This window comes from Emiliania huxleyi (genome assembly GCF_000372725.1).
Source record: "Emiliania huxleyi CCMP1516 unplaced genomic scaffold EMIHUscaffold_25, whole genome shotgun sequence".
Lineage (NCBI taxonomy): Eukaryota > Haptophyta > Isochrysidales > Noelaerhabdaceae > Emiliania > Emiliania huxleyi.
In genome coordinates, this window is record NW_005200170.1 from 679,238 (window position 1) to 697,405 (window position 18,168).

The window sequence follows — 18,168 nt, forward strand, 5'->3', positions numbered from 1 at the left end:
CCGTGTGGCCAGCAGCGCGTCGCCAAGTTTGCTGCGAGATGCCGGCCACGCGCCCGCCGCATACGATCAGGCGCCACTCGTTGTGCGCGCTGATGCCGTGCTCCCACGGCTGGACGACGAGGTAGCGCGCGCGACCAGCCGCCCCGCCGCTGAGCGACTGCCGCAGCACATCCTCGCTCGAGCGGTGGCGTGCGGTCGAAGCGGCACGTCGTTCTTCGCCGACTTCTCTGCTGTCTTGACAAACGCTTGGCCGCCGACGGCACGTATCGCCTCTGTGAGAGCACCGATCAGAGCCGGCAAACCCTCCAGGTCCTCTTCGTTGAGTCGGCTCCCGTTGTACACCGCGTGCCGGATCGCGACTGACTCCAGAACGTCACGGTCGGAAGGCGCGAGAGCGACCAGGTGCGCTGCTGGCTGCATGTGTCGCCAGTGATGAAAGGCAAAGCCGGCGTTATATGCATTGTCGAGCGCGCCGCAACCCGCATGCGTGCGAATCTCGGCCGCGTGAGGCACGTCAATCGGAGCCTCGCTCACGGTGACACCACAGCACGGTGATGAGAGCTCTATGCTCTGGCGCGAGCGAGGCCCAGACAGTCGGATGTAAGTGGAGCTCACGGATGAGTGCGGGTTTCCTTGTCTTCTTCAATTTCCCTTGGGCTGCTGCGCCGGAGGCTCCGACAGCGTGGGGACCACAGTCATTTTGCGGGATATGCACGTGGGAAGCACACGGCCGGGCGGGGGGGGAGCAACAGCCTGGCGGTGAACCTTCTTTTGTAGACCGCTAGGATTGAGAGCAGCCTCGCTCTCAATCCTAGAAGTCGAAGGGTTGTGAGCAGCACTCCTCGCAATCGTAGCATCTCTGTACGATTGCTAGCACCTACGCTCGCAATCTTACGTCTTCTAGGACTAAGAGCACAGCTCCGCTCCCAAGGTGACTGGTGACGCCTACGACTACTACCAGCGCGCTCGCAATCCGAGCAAAGTCTAGGATTGCGAGCACGGCACTGCTCACAATCCGAGCATCATGCCTCCGACTGCGAGCAGGAGCGCTCGCAATCCTAGAACTTTCGCCGATTAAGAGCGACACCGCCCACAGTCCTACGACTTCTAGGATTGCGCGCGGGTCCCCTCGCAATCGGTGCGATCACTGTTTGGATTGTGAGGAGACCCTCCCAGTGCGCTCACTCACAAGCGCTCGCGGCTGGAGCGATTGGGAGTGCCCTCTGTGCGCTGCTAGCAATCCTTGGATCTTGGGTACGATTGTGAGCGCCGCCGCTCATAGTCCTACGAGATGTAGGATTGCGAGCGCTGCTGCTCGCAGTTGGAGGCATGTTGCTCGGATTGTGAGCAGTGCTGCTCGCAATCCTAGACTTTGCTCGGATTGCGAGCGCGCTGGTAGTAGTTGTACGCGTCACCAGTCACCTTGGGAGCGGAGCTGCTCTTAGTCCAAAGCTGCAAGTAGACGGCCCTCGCTGGCTTTTGTGCCCCGCTCTCGCGAGCGAGCGGTAACTTTTGTTGAGCAGCGCGTTCGATGTCATGTCTTATGAAACAAACGCAAGGCGGACACACACATCCTTCACATGAAAAATGTTTGTTTTGTGTTGTATGTAAGAAGTGAGTGCAGACGTTTCTTGGGTGGCGGGGGGCGGGGGGCGGGGGGGGGAGTTGGAGGGTGCGGTGGCGAGGGCGGCAAAAGCCGGGCGAGAGGCGAAATATAATTAAAATGAACTCGGGGGCACGGGACGCGCACAAACACTGCGTTCGCTGCCGCTGGCTAAAGAAAGAAAGAAAACAGACAGGCCAAGGGAGGGATGGGAGGACGGCACGCCGCCACCACACAGGGATTTTAAGAAGAGGGGTGTCGCTGGCTAAAAAAATAAATAGAGCAGTCATCTCCAGGGAGAGATGGGCGACGCACACGAACACAGAGGGACAGTGCGCACCCCGCCCCGCTCGCAGGGCGTGCATCACACAGGTCTCAGGTGGACTGTGTGACTCCTCGGGTTTCTGGGACTCAGAGGTGTGCTAGTCGCTATTCTCCGACAATTCCGACATATCTGACGGGCAGTTCGGGCTCGAGCGGTCGCGGTCGCGGCCAGCGCGTGAGGCCTGGCTAGGGTTGCCGGGCGAGAGCTCGACCCACGCGCCGGAGCGCGCGTGGTGCTTGAGCAGCCGGGCGGTCGCCGCAGCCACCTCGAAGGGTAGCTCGTCGAGCCACTCGCCGAATGTGCCCTCTTCCTGCGCCGCAGCGAGGAATTGCTCACCTAAGCCGTACGCGCGGCAGGCCCGGTAGAGCGCCTCGTTCTGGATCTCCTCCGGCGCCTCGGAGTCGTAGCCGCAAACGGAGGAGCCGGCAGAAGAGGCCCGCTTCGCAGGCGGCGCGTCAGGCGACGAGGAGCGCGAACGCCGCGGCGGCACACCGTCGCCGCGCGCGGAGAGCGCGTTCCTGTTGGCGGTGTGAATCGTGTACTGTTGGTTTTGCGTTCATGTGCGCGGTTTGTGTTGGTGCCGTTAGAGAACATCGCCGATTGCGAGCACACCGCCCACAGTCCTACGACTTCTAGGATTACGTGCGTTCCCACGTCGTGCTTCTTTTTGAGACGGCGTGCAGGCTGCAGGCGTCTCGCCTGTGGCTCGCTCTTCGGCCACCCTCCGGTCGCCACAGAGCCTCCCCGCCCGCACCCGTCCCACCCACCCCGTCCGCCCGACCTCCCCACCTTGCCCCGCCGCAAAGCCTCGCGTCCGCACGGCCACCAGTCTTTGCCACAGCCACCGTGCACCGAGAGTCGCATGCCCTCGTCAGGCGTAAGTTGCGGTAGTCTCGCTCGCGCCGCAAGCTCGCGACGAGGCTCCGCTGCCGCTGCCGCGGTGCCTCATCACGGCGCCCATCATCTTGGACTTGAGAGGCGTGACGCCGTCTCGAGGCAGGTGCTCGGCGAGATCGACGCCTGCGCGATGCGCGCAGGGCGGCATGGGCGGGCGGCATGGGCGGGCGGGGTGTGTGGAGTCGGGGGGTGGAGTGGGCGGGTGCTGGGTGTGGGTGTAGGGTGTAGGTGGGGGTGTGGGGGTGTGCCGTCGGGGCGTGGCGCACCCATCTCCTCCTCCTCCGCAGTCACGCGCAGGAGCTTGGCGGCCTGGAGCGACCCGAAGACGATGGACGAGGTGGCCACCGTCCAAGCCAGCACGACAAGCGTGCCGAGCACGTTGGTCCCGAACTGGCCCCCGTGGCCCGTGTAGAAGAGGCCGCCGCCGCCCACGTAGCCCAGCGTGGCCACCTGCTTGGGCCACGCGAAGAGGCCCGACGCGATGCAGCCCCAGAAGCCGGGCCACGCGTGCACCGCGCCGGCGTGCACGGGGTCGTCGATCCGAAGCCGCTCGTGCAGCCGCCACGAGCCGCAGTAGACGGCCCCGGAGACGATGCCGATGATGGCCGCCGCGTAGGGCTCTACCACGCCGCAGGGGCCAGTGATGCCTACGAGCCCCGCCACGATGCCGTTCATGCACCTGGGGAGTGGGGGGGGGGGGGGGGATGGGCGGTGGAGGACCCGGCGGGCGCGTCAAACTGTCAGCTGTCGTACTAGCTACTACGACTGGCTACTAGCAGCTAGGTGGAGCAGCGAGGTGGAGCAGCTAGCACCTAGCTCCCTGTATGTCGCAGTAGCCCACCAGGAACTTCCGCTAACTACTTTTACTACTGCGACTACCGACCACTACTCATCGCGTCTCACTTGGAGGTGTCGTAGTAGCCCGCCAGGAACTTCTCGAGGAGCAGCACGGAGAGGATCGAGGCCGACGGCGAGATGGTCGTGTTGACGCAGATGAGGGCCGCCGTTTTCCACATGCCGCCCGTCGTGCCTGCGCGCGGTGCGCAGGCGCTAGGCATGGCGAGGCTGCGCCGGAGTGCTGCGCGGTGGGCGCGCCGGGCGGCCTGGGCGGGCGTGTGCGTGGCACCGAGCGTGTAGCCGGCGTTGAAGCCAAACCAGCCAAACCAGAGGCAGTAGACGCCGAGCGTCGTGAGGGCGATCGAGTGCCCCTCGATCTGCACCGGCCCCTTGTCCGTGAACCTGCCCGCGCGCGGGCCCACGACATACGAGCCGACCAGCCCCGCGGCGCCGCCCAGCATGTGCACAATGCCGGAGCCGGCGAAGTCGATCATGCCGTAGCCAAAGGCGGCGTTGTCGCCCCACGCGCACAGCCAGCCGGCGTCGGCCCACAGCCAGTGCAAGGGGACAGCGTAGATGAAGGCGGTGACGAAAAAGGAGTAGATCAGGTAGCCGGCAAATTGGGTGCGCTCCGCCATGCAGCCGCTCACGGTAGTGGCTGCGGTGGCGGCGAAGGCCCACTGGAAGAAGACGATGTGGTAGTCGTCAATAGCCACGCCCTGACATGTGCGCCACGAGCGCGGCTGGGAGGGCGAACGGCGGCGGTGCAGGGTTGTGCAGGCGGGCCGCGCATGCCTTGAGAAAGAACTTGTCGTTGCCGGCGAATTTGTGGTCGGCGCCTCCACCGAAGCCGATGGCGTAGCCGAGGGTGAAGAAAGCCGCGGCGCCGATGGCGGCGTCGCACATGTTCTTCAGAAGGATTGAGTGCAAGCTGGTCGAGCGGAGGCAGCCCGCCTCCCACATGGCAAAGCCGGCCTGCTCCCAAAAGACAAGCGCGGTGCACAGGAGCACCCAGGCGACGTTGATGGCAGATTTCAGGTCCTCATCCTCCATGGCGCTTTAACGTGCTGCTGTCAGACTCGGTACCTAATCGGACGGAGGCAGTCCTGGGAAAATTCAGCGCGGAGCGGGCGGCACAGGCCCGGAGCCCTGGCGCGGGCGTGGCGCGGCAGGGCGCGGCGCGGGCGCGGTGGCGCGCAGAGATGCTGGCCGGGGATCGGAGGGCGGAGGCGCGGCTCGGGCGGCGGCGCGAGCCTCTGCACGCGTCGCGCGGGCGGGGAGGGAGAGGGAGGGGCGAGCGAGGGAGGGGCGGGGGGCGGGCTCAGCGGTGCGGGGCCCCGGCCCTCGCGCTGGGCGGCGGGCGCGGCAGGGCGCGGCACGCCTCTGCACGGTGCGCTCGTTCCCCCCATGATGGGGTCCGCCTTCTTTTTCTTGAGATCCACGCCGGGCGAGGGGGGCGGATCGGGCGGGCGGGCGGGGAGGAGGGGAGGGAGGGGAGGGAAGCTTAGCCATCAGCTGCAGTCGAGCCGAGGCGGCGGCAGCCGCTGCAGCTGCACCGCCTCCCGTCGCGCCGCGGTCGCCGCCCCCTCAGCGCCGTCGCCGCGTCGTCACCCGCCGCAGCCTCTCCGCCTCCGCCGCCGCCCCCTCCCGAGAGTGTGGTGGCGGTGCGACAAACAGCCAGGCTCGGACTAGGCGCATGCGCCCAGGAGGGGAGGGGGCATGCGTAACGACGCTGCTAGAGATGCCTTTCGGGGCCCAGAGATAAAACTTCTGTGATGCCATGCGTGACCTAGTAGTGTCCCCAGCTATGGGCGTGTGTCCACGTTGGAGCCAGGTGTGGTGTGGACGCGAGAATAGCTCCGCCGTTCGTGGAGGCAACCGATGCGAGTCGACTGGTGTGTGTCGTCGTGGTTTCGTATCAAGAATACTAACCTGGAAGTGCATTTGCGAGCTGCGACAAGGGCAGCCCGTGCCGCCCCACCTCCCGGCCACCGACGTAGAAAAGTGAGGCACCATAAGCGACCGTCGAGACCTCGAGTCCGTACCTCTGCGAGAAGAGCAGCCGGAGCTCGTCGAGTGTGATCTCACGGCCCTCGTCCACCATGATGTGATCCCACATGGTCCACGTTATGCCCTCCCGACCAAACACATGCCGAGGTGCAGCAAGCGGCGCCGAAAAGGCCAGTAGGGGCAGCGCGAGATTGACAAAGCCATTTTGGAAGTCGCTGAGCGGCTTGTCTGGCTGAAGTAGCTTCAGAAGCTCCAGCGAGGCGAGGCCGCTCACCGCTGCCGTTGTGGTTGCAAGGGCGGGCAGTATCTTTCCTGCTATCTGCTTGATCCGGAGGCGAGCAGACTCGGCGATGTCGTAGTTGCGCGCACGCAAGTTGGCCGCAGCGACGACGAAACTGACGTGATCGTCATCGTCCTTCTCGTACGCTATTGGTCTGATCGTGCGGCCAGAAATGGATCCTGGCAAAGGCAGGGATTCCCTAAGTGTGCTGCAAGCCTCATCGTCACCGTCTCCTGTAGCCTGGGCTAATGGCGGTTGATTAGCGACCAAGCGGGCGGTCGAGTCGCGGCGGGTGCAGACCGCCCTCGCGGGGCTGAGCGAAGTGGGCGCTGACGAAGGGGCTGACGCCGACGGAGCAGTAGACGAGGAGGAGGCGCGGCTGGCGGGGGTGTTGCACGGCTTGAAAGAGGCGTACCGCGCCAAGGCTCACCAACTCAAGCAGCTCAAGGTGCACGTGGGCGCCTTGCAGGCGAGCTGTGGCGCGGCGCAGTCCGCGTTTGACGCTGAGTTCCGTGCTTGGTGGGCCTCGATGCGGCATGCCCACGGCATGGCCGCCGAGGATGACGCGCTACGGCGCACAGCCACGCCGCTGCTCGGCGAGGCGCCACCGCCGCCGGCCACCGCCAAGGGCAGCGAGATTGGGGATTCGGCCGGCGAGCGGCGCGCGCCCCCGAGCTTGGCACAGCTGCGAGACCCGGAGGCATCTTTGGCGCTCTTCAGGTCGGAGGTATGGAGCGAGGCGGCGCGGTCGCGGCGCGAGCGCCTCAAAGCGGAGCTCTCCGATGCCGTGTCCCAAGCCAAGGAGAGCGGCGCGCTCGTTACGCGCAAGCGGGACCAGGTGGCGAGGCTCAAGGAGTCACTTTCTGCTCATCTGGGGGCCGGTGGCAGCGCCGCCGACGAAGAGGCGATTCGAGCAAGGCTAGACGTGGAGAAGGAGGGGTACCGGGACGAGGTGTCGGCCTTGCGAAGCCTCAAGCGACGCGTCGAGGAGCTTCAGGCGTCGCTCGATGGTTCTCAGGAGGAGCTCCGAGCCGACTTTGCCGCGTGGCACGCCCCGGCACTTGCGCAGGCGGAGCGGCGCGAGGGCGGCTCGGCCGGAGCCGCGCGCAGTGGCGCGCCGCCTGGTGCGCCGCGGAGGGCATGGGACTGACCTAGGAGTAGCACCTCCCTGCACCCTGGGATCAAAATCAAAACTCTTTAAATCAACCACGCTCCAACACGGCGACAGCCAGTCCGAAACGACATCCTCAACCCGCACCCGTCGGCCCGTGCACCGACGGTTGGCACCGCATCTCCTGATACCTGAAGCTCGGGGTGTCACTCTCTTCCAACCAGAACCGCGGACCGCGCCTACCGATCACACGACACACGTCCCCCCACGCGCGGTGACTACTCGTCGCGCGTCGGCGCATGCCACGCACACGTCGGACCGGCGCCCCCACCCAGCAATCTCTCACACGGAGCTCGCACACGTCCATCAGCCCCATCCTCACATCCTCCTCACAACGGCGGAGCGCTCCTCCTCCTCTCACGACGCCCGCCGGCTGCGTCACACCCGCGAGTGCGACGACTTGCCGGCCCACGCCGGCCTTCGTTTGCTCGAGCGGCAGAGGCGCCTGTACAGGACGCACGCGCACAGCCCGAGCATCATCCCCCACCCCGCCCCAAAGACGCCGCGCAGCATCGACAGCGGGTCCGGCTCCGGCTCCCGCGGCGTCTCGATCCGCCCGTCTGGCGCCGCCGCCGCCGTCGACGACTGCTCGGCTCCAGTGAAGGGGGCCGCCGCGGGGCTCGCCACCTTCCGCTTCCCCTCCCGCTTCGCCTCCCGCTTCCCCTCCCGCTTCCGCTCGAGCTGCTCGAGCTCGCTGCCGCTCAGCTTTGGGGCCGTCGCTGGCCGCACGCCACGCCGCAGCTCTGGGTGCGCCACGAGGTGCTCCTCCTCGAGCTTGGCGGCGAGGGCGCGCAGCCGTGTCGCCTCGGCGAGAGCGTCGTCGACGTTGGACGCGTTGACCACCCCCGCCGTCACAATGTCCGCCGCCATCGGGTGAGGCGTCGTCGTCGTTGGCGTGCCAGCGGCGGCCGAGAGCGGCGTCGGGGGCGGCGTGGCGGCGGCCGCGGCGGCGGCCGCGGCGGCGGCCGCGGGCAGCTCCGCCGCCGGCGGCGCCAGCTTTGCTGCGGCGATGTGGCTGAGCCGCTTCTCGGCGGCGGCGGCGGCGTGCTCGTCTGCGGCCCTGGCGTGCGGGTGCTCCTTGTAGTGCGCCTCGTGAGCGGCGGCCGCCTGGGTTCGGGTACCGTGGGGTGGGGGAGGGTGGGTTCGAGTACCGTGGGGTAGGGGAGGGTGGGTTCGGGTACCGTGGGGTGGGGGAGGGTGGGTTCGAGTACCGTGGGGTAGGGGAGGGTGGGTTCGGGTACCGTGGGGTGGGGGAGGGTGGGTTCGAGTACCGTGGGGTAGGGGAGGGTGAGTTCGGGTACCGTGGGGGTAGGGGAGCGGCGGCCGCCTGGTTTGCGTCGGAGTAGAAGAGCTTGATCTCGCCCATCGGCCGCAGCGGCGCCGGCGCGGTGCCGTTAGCGAGCGCGAGCCCGCGCACCCACGCGGGGATGGCGTTGGTGGCGGCGGGCGGGCACACGTCGCACGAGACAGGGCAGGTGCCCTCCATGAAGCCCGGGTTGGACTTGCACTCGCCACTCGCCGCCCACTTGAGGCACATCTGGTTCTGGTCGGCGCAAGACTGCTGGCCGGCCTGAGGGAAAGGTCTAGGAAAGGTCTAGGAAAGTTTCTGGTCGGAACAAGACTGCTGGCCGGCCTGAGGGGAGAGGCAGCCGGGGCCGTGACAACCGCCTTGCGTGCGCCTGCGGCTTTACCGCGCGCCGTGCGCGTGTAGAGATTGCGGCCCAGAGGCAGACGCCACGGAGCGGGAGAGTGGCGCGCCGGCCAGAGACAGGATCTGCGCGCAGCATCTACAGGCGGCTGGCCGTCTTCCAAGCCGGGCAGGTGACGGCGTCGGTGGGAAGGCCTGCGTGGTGCAGACGTATGGGCTCACTGGCTAGAGCTCGCACTAGAGGCCGTCTTCGCATTCGCCTTCCTGGGACCCAGTGCTGCCTGCTGACTGCCGTCGCTGTCTCTCCCTTCTCGACTGTCTGTGCTTGTGGGCCTGGGCTTGTGTTTTTGCGTGGAGACGCCGGCATCAGGGCGGGAGGACGGCCCCGTGCATTGGACTCAGAGCACCGCGTGAGTACGAGAGGGGGGCGACTGCACGACTGCAGTCGAGTCCGTGTCCTCTCGAGCGCCGGTTTGGAGGACAAGAGTGCGTGTTCCGCTTCTAGGCGGGCAGGCCCATATCTCCCCATATCTCCCCCATATCTCCCCAGATCTCCGCTTCTAGGCGGGCAGGCCCTCGCTGCCGGCGCGGCCGCACCCGCCCTCGCCCACCGGCCGGTTGTAGTAGTCGCACATTGCGTCGTTGAGCTCGAGAACCGTCTCGGCGCACAAGCGCTCGATGTGCCTACTCACGGCATACGGTGTGCCGAGACGCTGTTCCACAGCTCGACGGCGCGCAGGCACCGGCGCTCAGTGTGCCGCGGCGCGGGCGGGTCGCCGAAGGTCTTGCCGGAGCACGCGTTTGCGTCGAAGCCGCCAAAGGAGTACTTTGTGAACTTGAAGCTGCCCACCGCGCAGTGCAGCCCGTAGTGGATGATGTACGATTCCTGTGCACACCGCCATCTGTGAGTGAGACGCTGTTCACAGGCGCCGAGGGTGTGATCACGCGTGCCACCGACCTGTGACAGGCCCAGTGGTACGGACGGTGGCACCGTGTGTGGACCGTGTGTGGCGCCTCGTGTCGGCTCCTCGAGCCATTCGCACGCAGCGTGTGCGTGTGTGTGCGTGTGGGCCCGTACTCCGTGCTAGTGCTAGGAGGTGTGTGAGATTGGCCTGAAGGGTGTGTGTGCGTGTGGGCCCGTCCTCCACATGCTGGGAGGTGTGCGAGACTTGGCCTCAAGGGTGTGTGTGCGTGTGGGCCCGTCCTCCACATGCTAGGAGGTGTGTGCGAGACTTGGCCTGAAGGGTGTGTGTGCGTGTGGCCCGTCCTCCACATGCTGGGAGTGTGCGCAAGACTGGCTGGCTGACCTTTGGGCGCGCGGCGCCCACCTCGTCGGGGTAGACGACGACGCCTTCGGTGAGGATGTGGCGCAGCTTCGCCTCCGCCGCCGCAAAGACGTACCCGTACCTGTTCGCAGTGCGTTTGAAGTGGACGGACGCCGTTGGACGAGCAGAAGAACAAAAGAGGCGGAGGCACATCTCCGAGATCCAAGGCGCCGAGCCGTGGCCAACGTATGCGTCACCGGTCAGTATGTCGGCCGGCACCGACAGCTGGCCCGAGTGCTCGTCCTTGATGCTCCAGTACTTTTGCGGGTTGGTGCGCACCTCGATCTCGTAGTGCAGCCAGCGCGGCGCAATCGTGCGAATGTCGTCAATGTGGAAGAACATGTACCAGCCGCCGGCCGCGTGCCGCTTGCCGTCGGGGCCGGGCGGGTTGTAGTTGTTGACGTCGGCGCCCGCGTACTGCACCGCCTCGACGGACGGCAGGAACTGCGCCGGCAGCCCGTTCCTGATGCCCGTGTCGAGGTAGCCGACATGCTCCGAGACCACGACTCCCTTCTTGACGCCCATCGCGATGGGGTCGAGGGGCTTGCGCAGCAGCATGTCGGCGTCGATGTAGAGGACGTAGTCGGTGCTCTTCGCCTCCTCCGAGTGCATCACCCACTCCATGATGGAGCCCGGCTTGTTGTACGAGGGCGACGAGTCCTGCGCGCGTGAGCCGGTCGGCGGGTGCGTCTCCCCCTCGGGCACGCGCCGCTTGTGCTGGATGCGGCCGTAGTTGCGGTGGACAAAGGTGTTGCCGAGGTTGAGGCCCTTGTACCTCTTGAGCTGCTCCTCATCGCACGCCAGCAGCCGCGTCACGCCGCCAGGCATGCCCGAGAGCCGATGCGACCAATACACGCCGATCGACTTGTAGTCAAAGTTGTTTGTGCATTCGGCGCAAAAGACGGTCCAGACGCGAGGCTCCTGAGGCTCGGGAAGCGGAGCCGCGGTGGCGGCGGACAGACTCAGGAGAAGAAGCCGAGTTGGCCGCGGCATGTCTGTCGCCAAAGGAAAAATCGCTTGAACCTAGGTACCGTACAGATGTCTCCCCCCATCCCCAGGGCCTCCAGGACTCGCACCTCAACCTCTCACAGACTCAGTTCAGGAGGGACAGCGCAACCTATCCCTCGTTTGGCTGTCTTTTTCTTTCTTTCTTTCAGCGCAAAGCGCCATAGGACGTATTTTCTTTCTTGTCAATAACGAGGTCTGTGTGTGAACAGCAGCTCCTGGCGCATACGCCTAGTTGGACCTCAGATCGCCCGACCGCGTCCCGGTGCTCTCTGTGGTCGGATTTGTGACGCCGCCGCACCGCGCCGCGGCCGGGGGCCCTCGGAGGCCGAGGATGGCCGTGGCGGACCGGGACGAGCTCTGGGAGGTAAAGTGCCAGTGAGTACATTGTAGATACTGACCAATGTGCACAATATCTCTCACTCTAGCTAAGCCAGGGGAGGCGATACCAGGGGGCCGTACAGCAGCTCGATATGGCCTTCGCCGGCGTGCGTCCCGGGGGAGCGTCCCGGATGGGCGGTCCGGGGGAGGAAAACGACACGGGACAGCGTCGACACGGCGCCCTGATTCGACTTTTGACTTTTCAATAAAGACAGTCGCACGCGCCGCAGCGCGGCGCGTGCGCGACTGCCAGGAGGCAGGAGCGGAGAGGACGATACGTCTTAGTTGTGTTCGCGCGCCGGGATCGTGTCCCTCACAACCAGCTGCAGCTCACAACCTGCACAGACTTTAGGCCGAGACAGTAGCAGTGCCATGCAGCGGACGAAGCAGGAATGCAGGGCGGGCCCTTAAGCTCACTTATCCACGTTCACCCGACCGGCACGAGGCTCGGCACTCGAGCTCGGCGCCACCCCGTGGACCGTGCGTGCCGACACTCAGATCATCTTGTGGGCGCGGAGGGCTTGCGCGTGCGCGCTTCCGGCGACGCTTGCGCGGAAGTGCGCCGTCTCACCCTCGCGCAGCCCTTCGGGCGCGAGGCGCGCTTGCGGGGGCGGCGAGCTGAAGGCGACCAGCGAGAGCCGGCGCGGAATGGCACCCGCGGACGGCGTGGCGGTATCCTCGCGGAGCTCCGCGCCCACGTCTCGCACGCGGTGCGTGGGCGCGGACACGCGCCCGTTTGAGCGGATGTGCGTCGCCCAGCCGAGCATGAGGATCGCGTCGTCCGCCGACGGCTTCACGAGGTACCACGTGCCATCACGTAGCACCTCAAGGCCCGGGACGCCGCCATCGAAAATCAGCGCCATCGTGCCGTAGTCGCGGTGCTCGGCGCATCGCAGCGGGCGTGGCGCCTCAGCACCGCAGGGCGCGCCGCCGTGCGCCATGTAGTCGGAGAGGCGGTACTTGAGCGAATGGGCCTCGGTGCGCAGCGCGGCGCAGCGCGTGACGCGCGCGAGCGCTTCGTGCAGAGTGGACAAACGGCCGTGCATGACGGCGTCCAGGAAAGCAAGCGGCTCGGCGGCGAGCGCGGCGAGCGCCGGTGGCAGCGCCTCGTGCGCGCCCAGCTCCGAGTGGCCGAAGGCATAGTCGAGCACGCGCTTCTGGTCGGCGTTTTGGCCCGGCTGCGAGAGCCATGGCCAACGACCCTTCCACGAGAGCCCGCGCTCGAGGCGGCCGGCCTCCGACGAAACGCCGAGGCCGAGCTGCGCGTGGCGGGCGATCACGCCGTCGAAGAGCGCGCCTGTCGCCTCGTATGGCGCTCCCACGCCGGCGCCGACCAGCCGCAGCACGCCGCCGCTTTGCTCGATAGCCGCGGCGAGCTCGTCCACCGGCGCGTCACACGCCACTGCGATCGGCTCGAGCCAACGCGCGTGCTGCGCTGCTCGCTCGGTGGCTCTCTCGGCGACGGTCGCTTTCTCGGGCGAGGGAGCGGCGGCTTGGGCACGCGAGCTGGCGGCGATGGGTGGTGGCGGGTGATTGGACCAGAGCCACGCGTGATCGCCGTCTTCATCTTCGTCGAACTCGGCGAGTGCCTTCACTTTGGCCGCAACGGCGCAACGCGGCTGGCGGCGCGCGCGCGGCAGCGGCATGCGTGCCATGCTCAGCCACGCCTCCTCGCTCGCGCCCGGCCCGTGCAGGCGGAACTGCGCGGCGCACAAGGCGGAGCGCTTCACGCGATGCCACACGCTCGCATGGTTCGCGCGCAACAGCGGCAGCCGCGGCAGGCAGCCGAGCAGCGCGGCGAGATCGTCAAGGTAGGTGCGGTACTGACAGAGCGCTGTCAGCCGGCCGGCATCGCGCTCGAAGAACCGCGTCTCCGCAGCGCGATCGCGTGCGATCGCGTCGATCATCGCCGCGTGGCTTGGCAGCGTGAGCTCGCCCGCAAGCAGCGCCGCCCAGTAGCGCGCCGCCAGCTCGCTCATCGGAGGCACCGCACCAAAGGCCGGCCGTGCGAAGCCCACGAAGGCGAGGGTGGCGCCAAACGCAGGGCACAGCATGTGCTTGAAGCGCGTGCGCGCGTCGCCCGCTGCGCGCGCGAGGTCGGGCATGTGGCGCTCGAAAAAGGGAAAGGAGCTCTCGTAGCCGGTGCAGCAAACGACAGCGTCGAACGCGCAGCGCGTGCCGTCGGCGAGCATCAGCTGTCCGTCGGGCAAGAGCTGTCGAACCTCGCCAACCTGCGCGGCGCCGTGGTAGCGGATGGCCTCCAGGAAGGCGAAATTCTTCGTGCCGAAGCGGCTGAACGGCAAGTTGCGGTGGCGGTGATTCCACGCCATCGCATCGCGCTCGAGCTCGTCAAAAGTGGGCGGCTGCCGCGCCGCCCCGAGCGCAGTGCGCACCAGCTCGGCCTCGCGCGGGCTGCCCTTGGCGCTCTGCAGCACTGACTTCCACAACCAGTGGTACTCCTTGGGCCCCCACGCTTCTGCCATGTTGGCGCGCGAAGTCTGCAGGTCCGCCGGCTCGTCGGCCGTCGCCCACCGGCCAACGACTGCGCCCGGCCCGTTCGCACGGGTGCTGATGGCCACGTGTGCCGCGCCCGCCTTGGCAATCGCGAGGGAGAGGTCAGAGCCCGCCTCGCCCAAGCCCACCACCAGCACGCGCTGCCCGGCGAAGTCGGCGGCGCGGCGGAATTGCGAGCTGTGCAGCACGCGGCACGGTCCCGCGGCGCCGGCGGTCACGTACGGCTCCGCCCACGCCGGCCACGCAGGCGCCTGGTATCAACAAATTACATCGGGCGGCGGCAGCACAACGGGGCGACAGGACAGGACACTCCTGATGTAGGCCGGAGCAGACGGCGAGTGCATCGAAGGTGTGCTGCTCGCGGTGCGCGCCGCCGCCCTCCCCGCCCACGACGACGTCGACGATCCACGCGCCGTGCTCGTCGCGTCTAGCGGCCTCGACGGTCGAGCCGCATTGGACGTGCTTGGTGAGGCCGAAGCGGCGCTCGAAGGCTTGCAGGTACTGCACGTAGTCCTCGGCAGACCAGAAAGTGGGCGAGGCCTCGCGCCCGTCCGAATGGCAGCCGAAGGCGGTGATTACCGAGGACGAAGTGAGCTGTGCGCCTTCATACGCCGTCGCGAAGGCGCCTCCGATGCGCGAGCCCTGTTCGAACGCCGTACACGCAAAGCCGCGGTCGAGACACTCTTTGAGCACGATGAGGCCACTTGGCCCGCAGCCGATGACGCCGACGCGGAGGGCGGCGGGCGCAGCAACGTCACGCGCGTGGCCTGCAGGCGCAGCGACCAAGCGCGCTGCACCTCCACTTGCTGCCTGGCGCCGCAGGACGCTCAACCCAATCGCTTGTCGCCACACTGCCGAAGCGGCCGCCTCGTCGCCGCTCTCAAAGAGCATGTCGCCGAGCGCGCACTGCGCGTGGATACATCCCGCTGCGGCAAGGGTTTGGAGCTCCGCAAGCGAAGGCGCCCCCGGGAGGGCTGCCATCGGATTCACGCTGCAACAGCCATCCTGCCGAAGCTGCCATCATGATGGCGGATCCGATGGCTGAGAGCTCTTCCAACCCATTGATGGCTGAGAGCTCTTCCAACCCATCGCACGCCTTTGCTGTCGGCGAGCGTGTTCACGCACGAGTGGGCGCCGAGTGGAAGATGGGCACGGTCGTTGACCTGCAGAGCAGCGAGCACGGCTCAGCTGTCACGTACGAGGTGAAGCTCGACGGCACCGCGCGAGTCGCAGACGGTGCGACTCTCTACGTCTCCGATGACGCCAACGAGATCCGCGTGCCGTGCGAGGTGGGCTCGCCGGCCAACCCTAAGAACGCTCGTGATTCGCTCACTGACCTCCTGCAAGAGTGCACCGGGACCGGCTCGAATTACTGCGTGGGCGGCGAGTGGACCGCTGGCGTGCTACCGGAGATCACGCACCAGGAGACCGGCGAGTTCCGCTACCCGCTCAGCGCGGAGCAGGCCACCGCCTTCATCACGGCGTCGCAGCGCTCGGGCGTGGGCACCATGACGGACACTGTGATCAACCTCGAGGCGCGCAAGTCGTGGGAGGTGTGCTGCGGCCTTGCACATATACACATAATGCGCACTGCCGATACCTCTCCGCCGTTGCACATATACACATAATGCGCACTGCCGATACCTCTCCGCCGTCTCCACCGCCACCCTCGTCACGTCCACCCTCGCCGCCCCCCGCCCCCGCCATCGACACCAGCACCTCCCTCTCCTTCGCCTCTGGCGCTGCCCGCCGCCCTCGCGCGTAGCTCCTGCCGGCCGACCTCAACTTTGTCAATCACGACGAGTGGGAGGCCTCCGTCCTCCTGCCGATGCTCGCGCACATCTCGTCGAGCCTCGACCTCGACGACTGGCAGCTTGGCGCGTCGCTGTACAAGATGCTCGTGTACGAGGAGGGCTGCTTCTTCCGCCGTGCGCCGCCGCCGCCGCCTCCGCATGCCGCCCATCGTCAGACGCCCATCGTCAGATGCCTCCCACACACTCGCCGCAGGCCACAAGGACAACGTGCGCATCGACAACATGTGGGGCACGCTCGTGATTCAGCTGCCCTCTGTGTACGCGGGCGCGGCGCTGCGTGTCTACTCGCCGTCCGCGCCGCACGACACCACCACTTTCGACTTCGCCGACGCCGCCGCCGCCGCGCCGACCAGCGCGCCGGCGGCGTCTCGCAAGAGCGCACGGCTCAAGAAGCAGGCGGAGAAGGCGGCGGCGGCGGCGTGCGCGGCGTCGAGGCGGCTCAAGTTCGCAGCCTTCTACGCCGACTGCCAGCACGAGGTGGACACGCTCACCGGCGGCCTGCGCTGCGTGCTCGTGTACAACCTGACAGGTGTGGATGTGGTAGGTAGAGAGGTGAAGACACAGTCTGACCAGCGACTGGACACCATGCGGTGTGGTTGGACGGAAGCGAGGCGGAGAGCCGGCAACACTGGAGCGACACACAGACACACAGACAAGACTCTCAGCTAGTAAGGCTGCCACACACCCCGAGTGAGCGTACGGCACTACGTCACCTGACAGGAGTGCCGCTCGAGAAGACGCTCGCCAAGAAGCGCGGCCTCAGCGAGAGCGAGTGGCGCGGCGCGCCCTCAAAGCTGTGCGCGAGCCCGCCGCAGCCGGCCGACGAGGCGCTCGTCGCCAAAATCGCACACGCGTTGCGCGCGCTCACGCGCGAGACGGATGCGCACTACCCTGACGAGACGTACACGGAGGAGGTCAACTCGTACAGCCGGGGCAAGGCGCCACCAGTCCTAGTTGCTCGGCCGTGGTGGGTGGCCGATCTTTGGGATCCAAGTTGCTCACTGCTGCTAGGCGCACGAGTTCTGGCTCAAGAGCCTCTCGGCGGACGAGCGAGCCGTCTACGAGTACTCCTTCTCGTCTACCGAGACGTACGGCGACAACCAGAAGCGTGTCAAGGCGGCCTTTGAGCAGCTGCCGCCGTCCGTCGCCACGCGCTTCCGCGCGCTCGCCACCGCGGCGTCGTTCAAGGAGGTGACCGTCAAGCACGGCAAACCGGCAAAGCTCGTTGCCGTCCTCTCGCACTTCTACACGCCGCAGACTCTCACCGGCCTGCACGCGCTCAAGGGGCGCGATCGCGTCGTCGGCGAGCTGCTCGTCGCCGCGCTCGGCTGCTCGCGCGACGTGACCGCCGTGCCGCGCCTCTCGGCGCTCGCCGCCTCCACTCTCGTCGTCGAGGACCCTCCCGACTACCAGGCGCTCGCCAAGGATTCGACGGCGATGGCAGTGGTCGAGCGGGCCGTGCGGGAGCTCTGGCGGCCGGAAGGCGAGGCGGGCGAGGGCGAGGCGGGCGAGGGCGAGGCGGACAGTGAGGGCGGCGGGCCGCGCGTCGAGGCCTTCCTCTCGCTTGTCGTGCTGTGGGACTACGGCGAGAGCACGCCCGACCCGCCCGCCTTCACCTTTGGCCCGCTCATCCCGCTCGTGCCCGGCGCGACGGTGCCCGCGGACCTCAAGAGCGCCGTCGGCCCGAAGCTGCCAAACTTCGACGAGCGCGGCATGCGCCAGCTCTTTCAAGGCGAGGGCATCAACTGGGCGGACGACGAGTACGACGAGTACGACGAGGACCCCGAGCTGTACGAGTACGACAACTGGTGGCAGATTGGAGAGGTGCGCCCCAGCGAGCGATGCCTGAACATCCTCGCAGAGGAGCTGCTGCTCGCGGACGCGGCCGTCGCCAAGGAGCTCCGACGCGGACAGGACGACTCCTACCGCGAGCAGGCGCTCGTGACGGAGGGCGACCCGCAGCGCGTCGAGTTTCTCGGCAACGGCTGCCCATACCCAGGCCAGTGCTACGCACGTGCCGCCATCCTCTTCTGGCCCACCGAGGGGCGCAACGAGGTCCTCCGCCAGTCGCCCGCGGGGGGAAAGATGCTTGACGCCGCGGGCGCAACCCACTGAAAGGACGCCACTCATTCTGACGAGCGGAGGACTCGCCTCTCACCGCTGCACAGCAGGGCGGAGAGGATGGCGAGCAGCTCGGCCTCGGGAGCCTGCACGGAAGAGGGAGTGAGGAGCAGCCCGCATGCTGTATCGGCAGGACGTGCGCCTCGGCGCTCCCGCTCGCAGTACCCCGTGAGAATGAGAGGCGCCCTGGGGGGGCACGTGGAGTGCGTTGGACCTCCGGTTACATTCTTCATGAGC

At 67.1% G+C, this 18,168-nt stretch overlaps 6 protein-coding genes across 6 annotated transcripts; 2 read left to right on the forward strand and 4 right to left on the reverse strand.

Moving 5' to 3' along the window:
• Positions 1 to 2,496: 2,496 nt before the first annotated feature.
• Positions 2,497 to 4,750, reverse strand: AMT5 (putative ammonium transporter). Its single transcript, XM_005778207.1, has 5 exons — positions 4,458 to 4,750; positions 3,952 to 4,381; positions 3,729 to 3,855; positions 3,092 to 3,504; positions 2,497 to 2,948 (listed from the first exon to the last, which is right to left on the reverse strand). The coding sequence occupies exons 1-5, from the start codon at positions 4,713 to 4,715 to the stop codon at positions 2,800 to 2,802; spliced, it is 1,377 nt and encodes a 458-aa protein (XP_005778264.1). The 5' UTR covers positions 4,716 to 4,750; the 3' UTR covers positions 2,497 to 2,799.
• A 647-nt stretch (positions 4,751 to 5,397) lies between these two features.
• EMIHUDRAFT_206006 (hypothetical protein) lies at positions 5,398 to 6,083 on the reverse strand (the record flags this gene model as incomplete). Its single annotated transcript, XM_005778208.1, has 3 exons — positions 5,398 to 5,407; positions 5,708 to 5,991; positions 6,069 to 6,083. The coding sequence occupies 3 exons, from the start codon at positions 6,081 to 6,083 to the stop codon at positions 5,398 to 5,400; spliced, it is 309 nt and encodes a 102-aa protein (XP_005778265.1).
• Positions 6,084 to 6,124: 41 nt separating this feature from the next.
• On the forward strand, positions 6,125 to 7,258 carry EMIHUDRAFT_206007 (hypothetical protein; the record flags this gene model as incomplete). The annotated part of the gene is made up of 3 exons (XM_005778209.1): positions 6,125 to 6,155; positions 6,216 to 6,962; positions 7,185 to 7,258. 3 exons carry the CDS (start codon positions 6,125 to 6,127, stop codon positions 7,256 to 7,258), a joined length of 852 nt encoding a protein of 283 aa, XP_005778266.1.
• Positions 7,223 to 11,094, reverse strand: EMIHUDRAFT_435213 (hypothetical protein). Its single transcript, XM_005778210.1, has 7 exons — positions 10,248 to 11,094; positions 10,079 to 10,178; positions 9,530 to 9,657; positions 9,346 to 9,455; positions 8,926 to 8,966; positions 8,451 to 8,693; positions 7,223 to 8,230 (listed from the first exon to the last, which is right to left on the reverse strand). The coding sequence occupies exons 1-7, from the start codon at positions 11,087 to 11,089 to the stop codon at positions 7,502 to 7,504; spliced, it is 2,193 nt and encodes a 730-aa protein (XP_005778267.1). The 5' UTR covers positions 11,090 to 11,094; the 3' UTR covers positions 7,223 to 7,501.
• An 882-nt stretch (positions 11,095 to 11,976) lies between these two features.
• On the reverse strand, positions 11,977 to 14,977 carry EMIHUDRAFT_100755 (hypothetical protein; the record flags this gene model as incomplete). The annotated part of the gene is made up of 2 exons (XM_005778211.1): positions 11,977 to 14,247; positions 14,300 to 14,977. 2 exons carry the CDS (start codon positions 14,975 to 14,977, stop codon positions 11,977 to 11,979), a joined length of 2,949 nt encoding a protein of 982 aa, XP_005778268.1.
• A 41-nt stretch (positions 14,978 to 15,018) lies between these two features.
• Positions 15,019 to 17,925, forward strand: EMIHUDRAFT_206011 (hypothetical protein; the record flags this gene model as incomplete). Its single annotated transcript, XM_005778212.1, has 7 exons — positions 15,019 to 15,549; positions 15,762 to 15,924; positions 16,004 to 16,065; positions 16,186 to 16,339; positions 16,531 to 16,757; positions 16,822 to 17,268; positions 17,362 to 17,925. The coding sequence occupies 7 exons, from the start codon at positions 15,019 to 15,021 to the stop codon at positions 17,923 to 17,925; spliced, it is 2,148 nt and encodes a 715-aa protein (XP_005778269.1).
• Between the last annotated feature and the right edge of the window lie 243 nt (positions 17,926 to 18,168).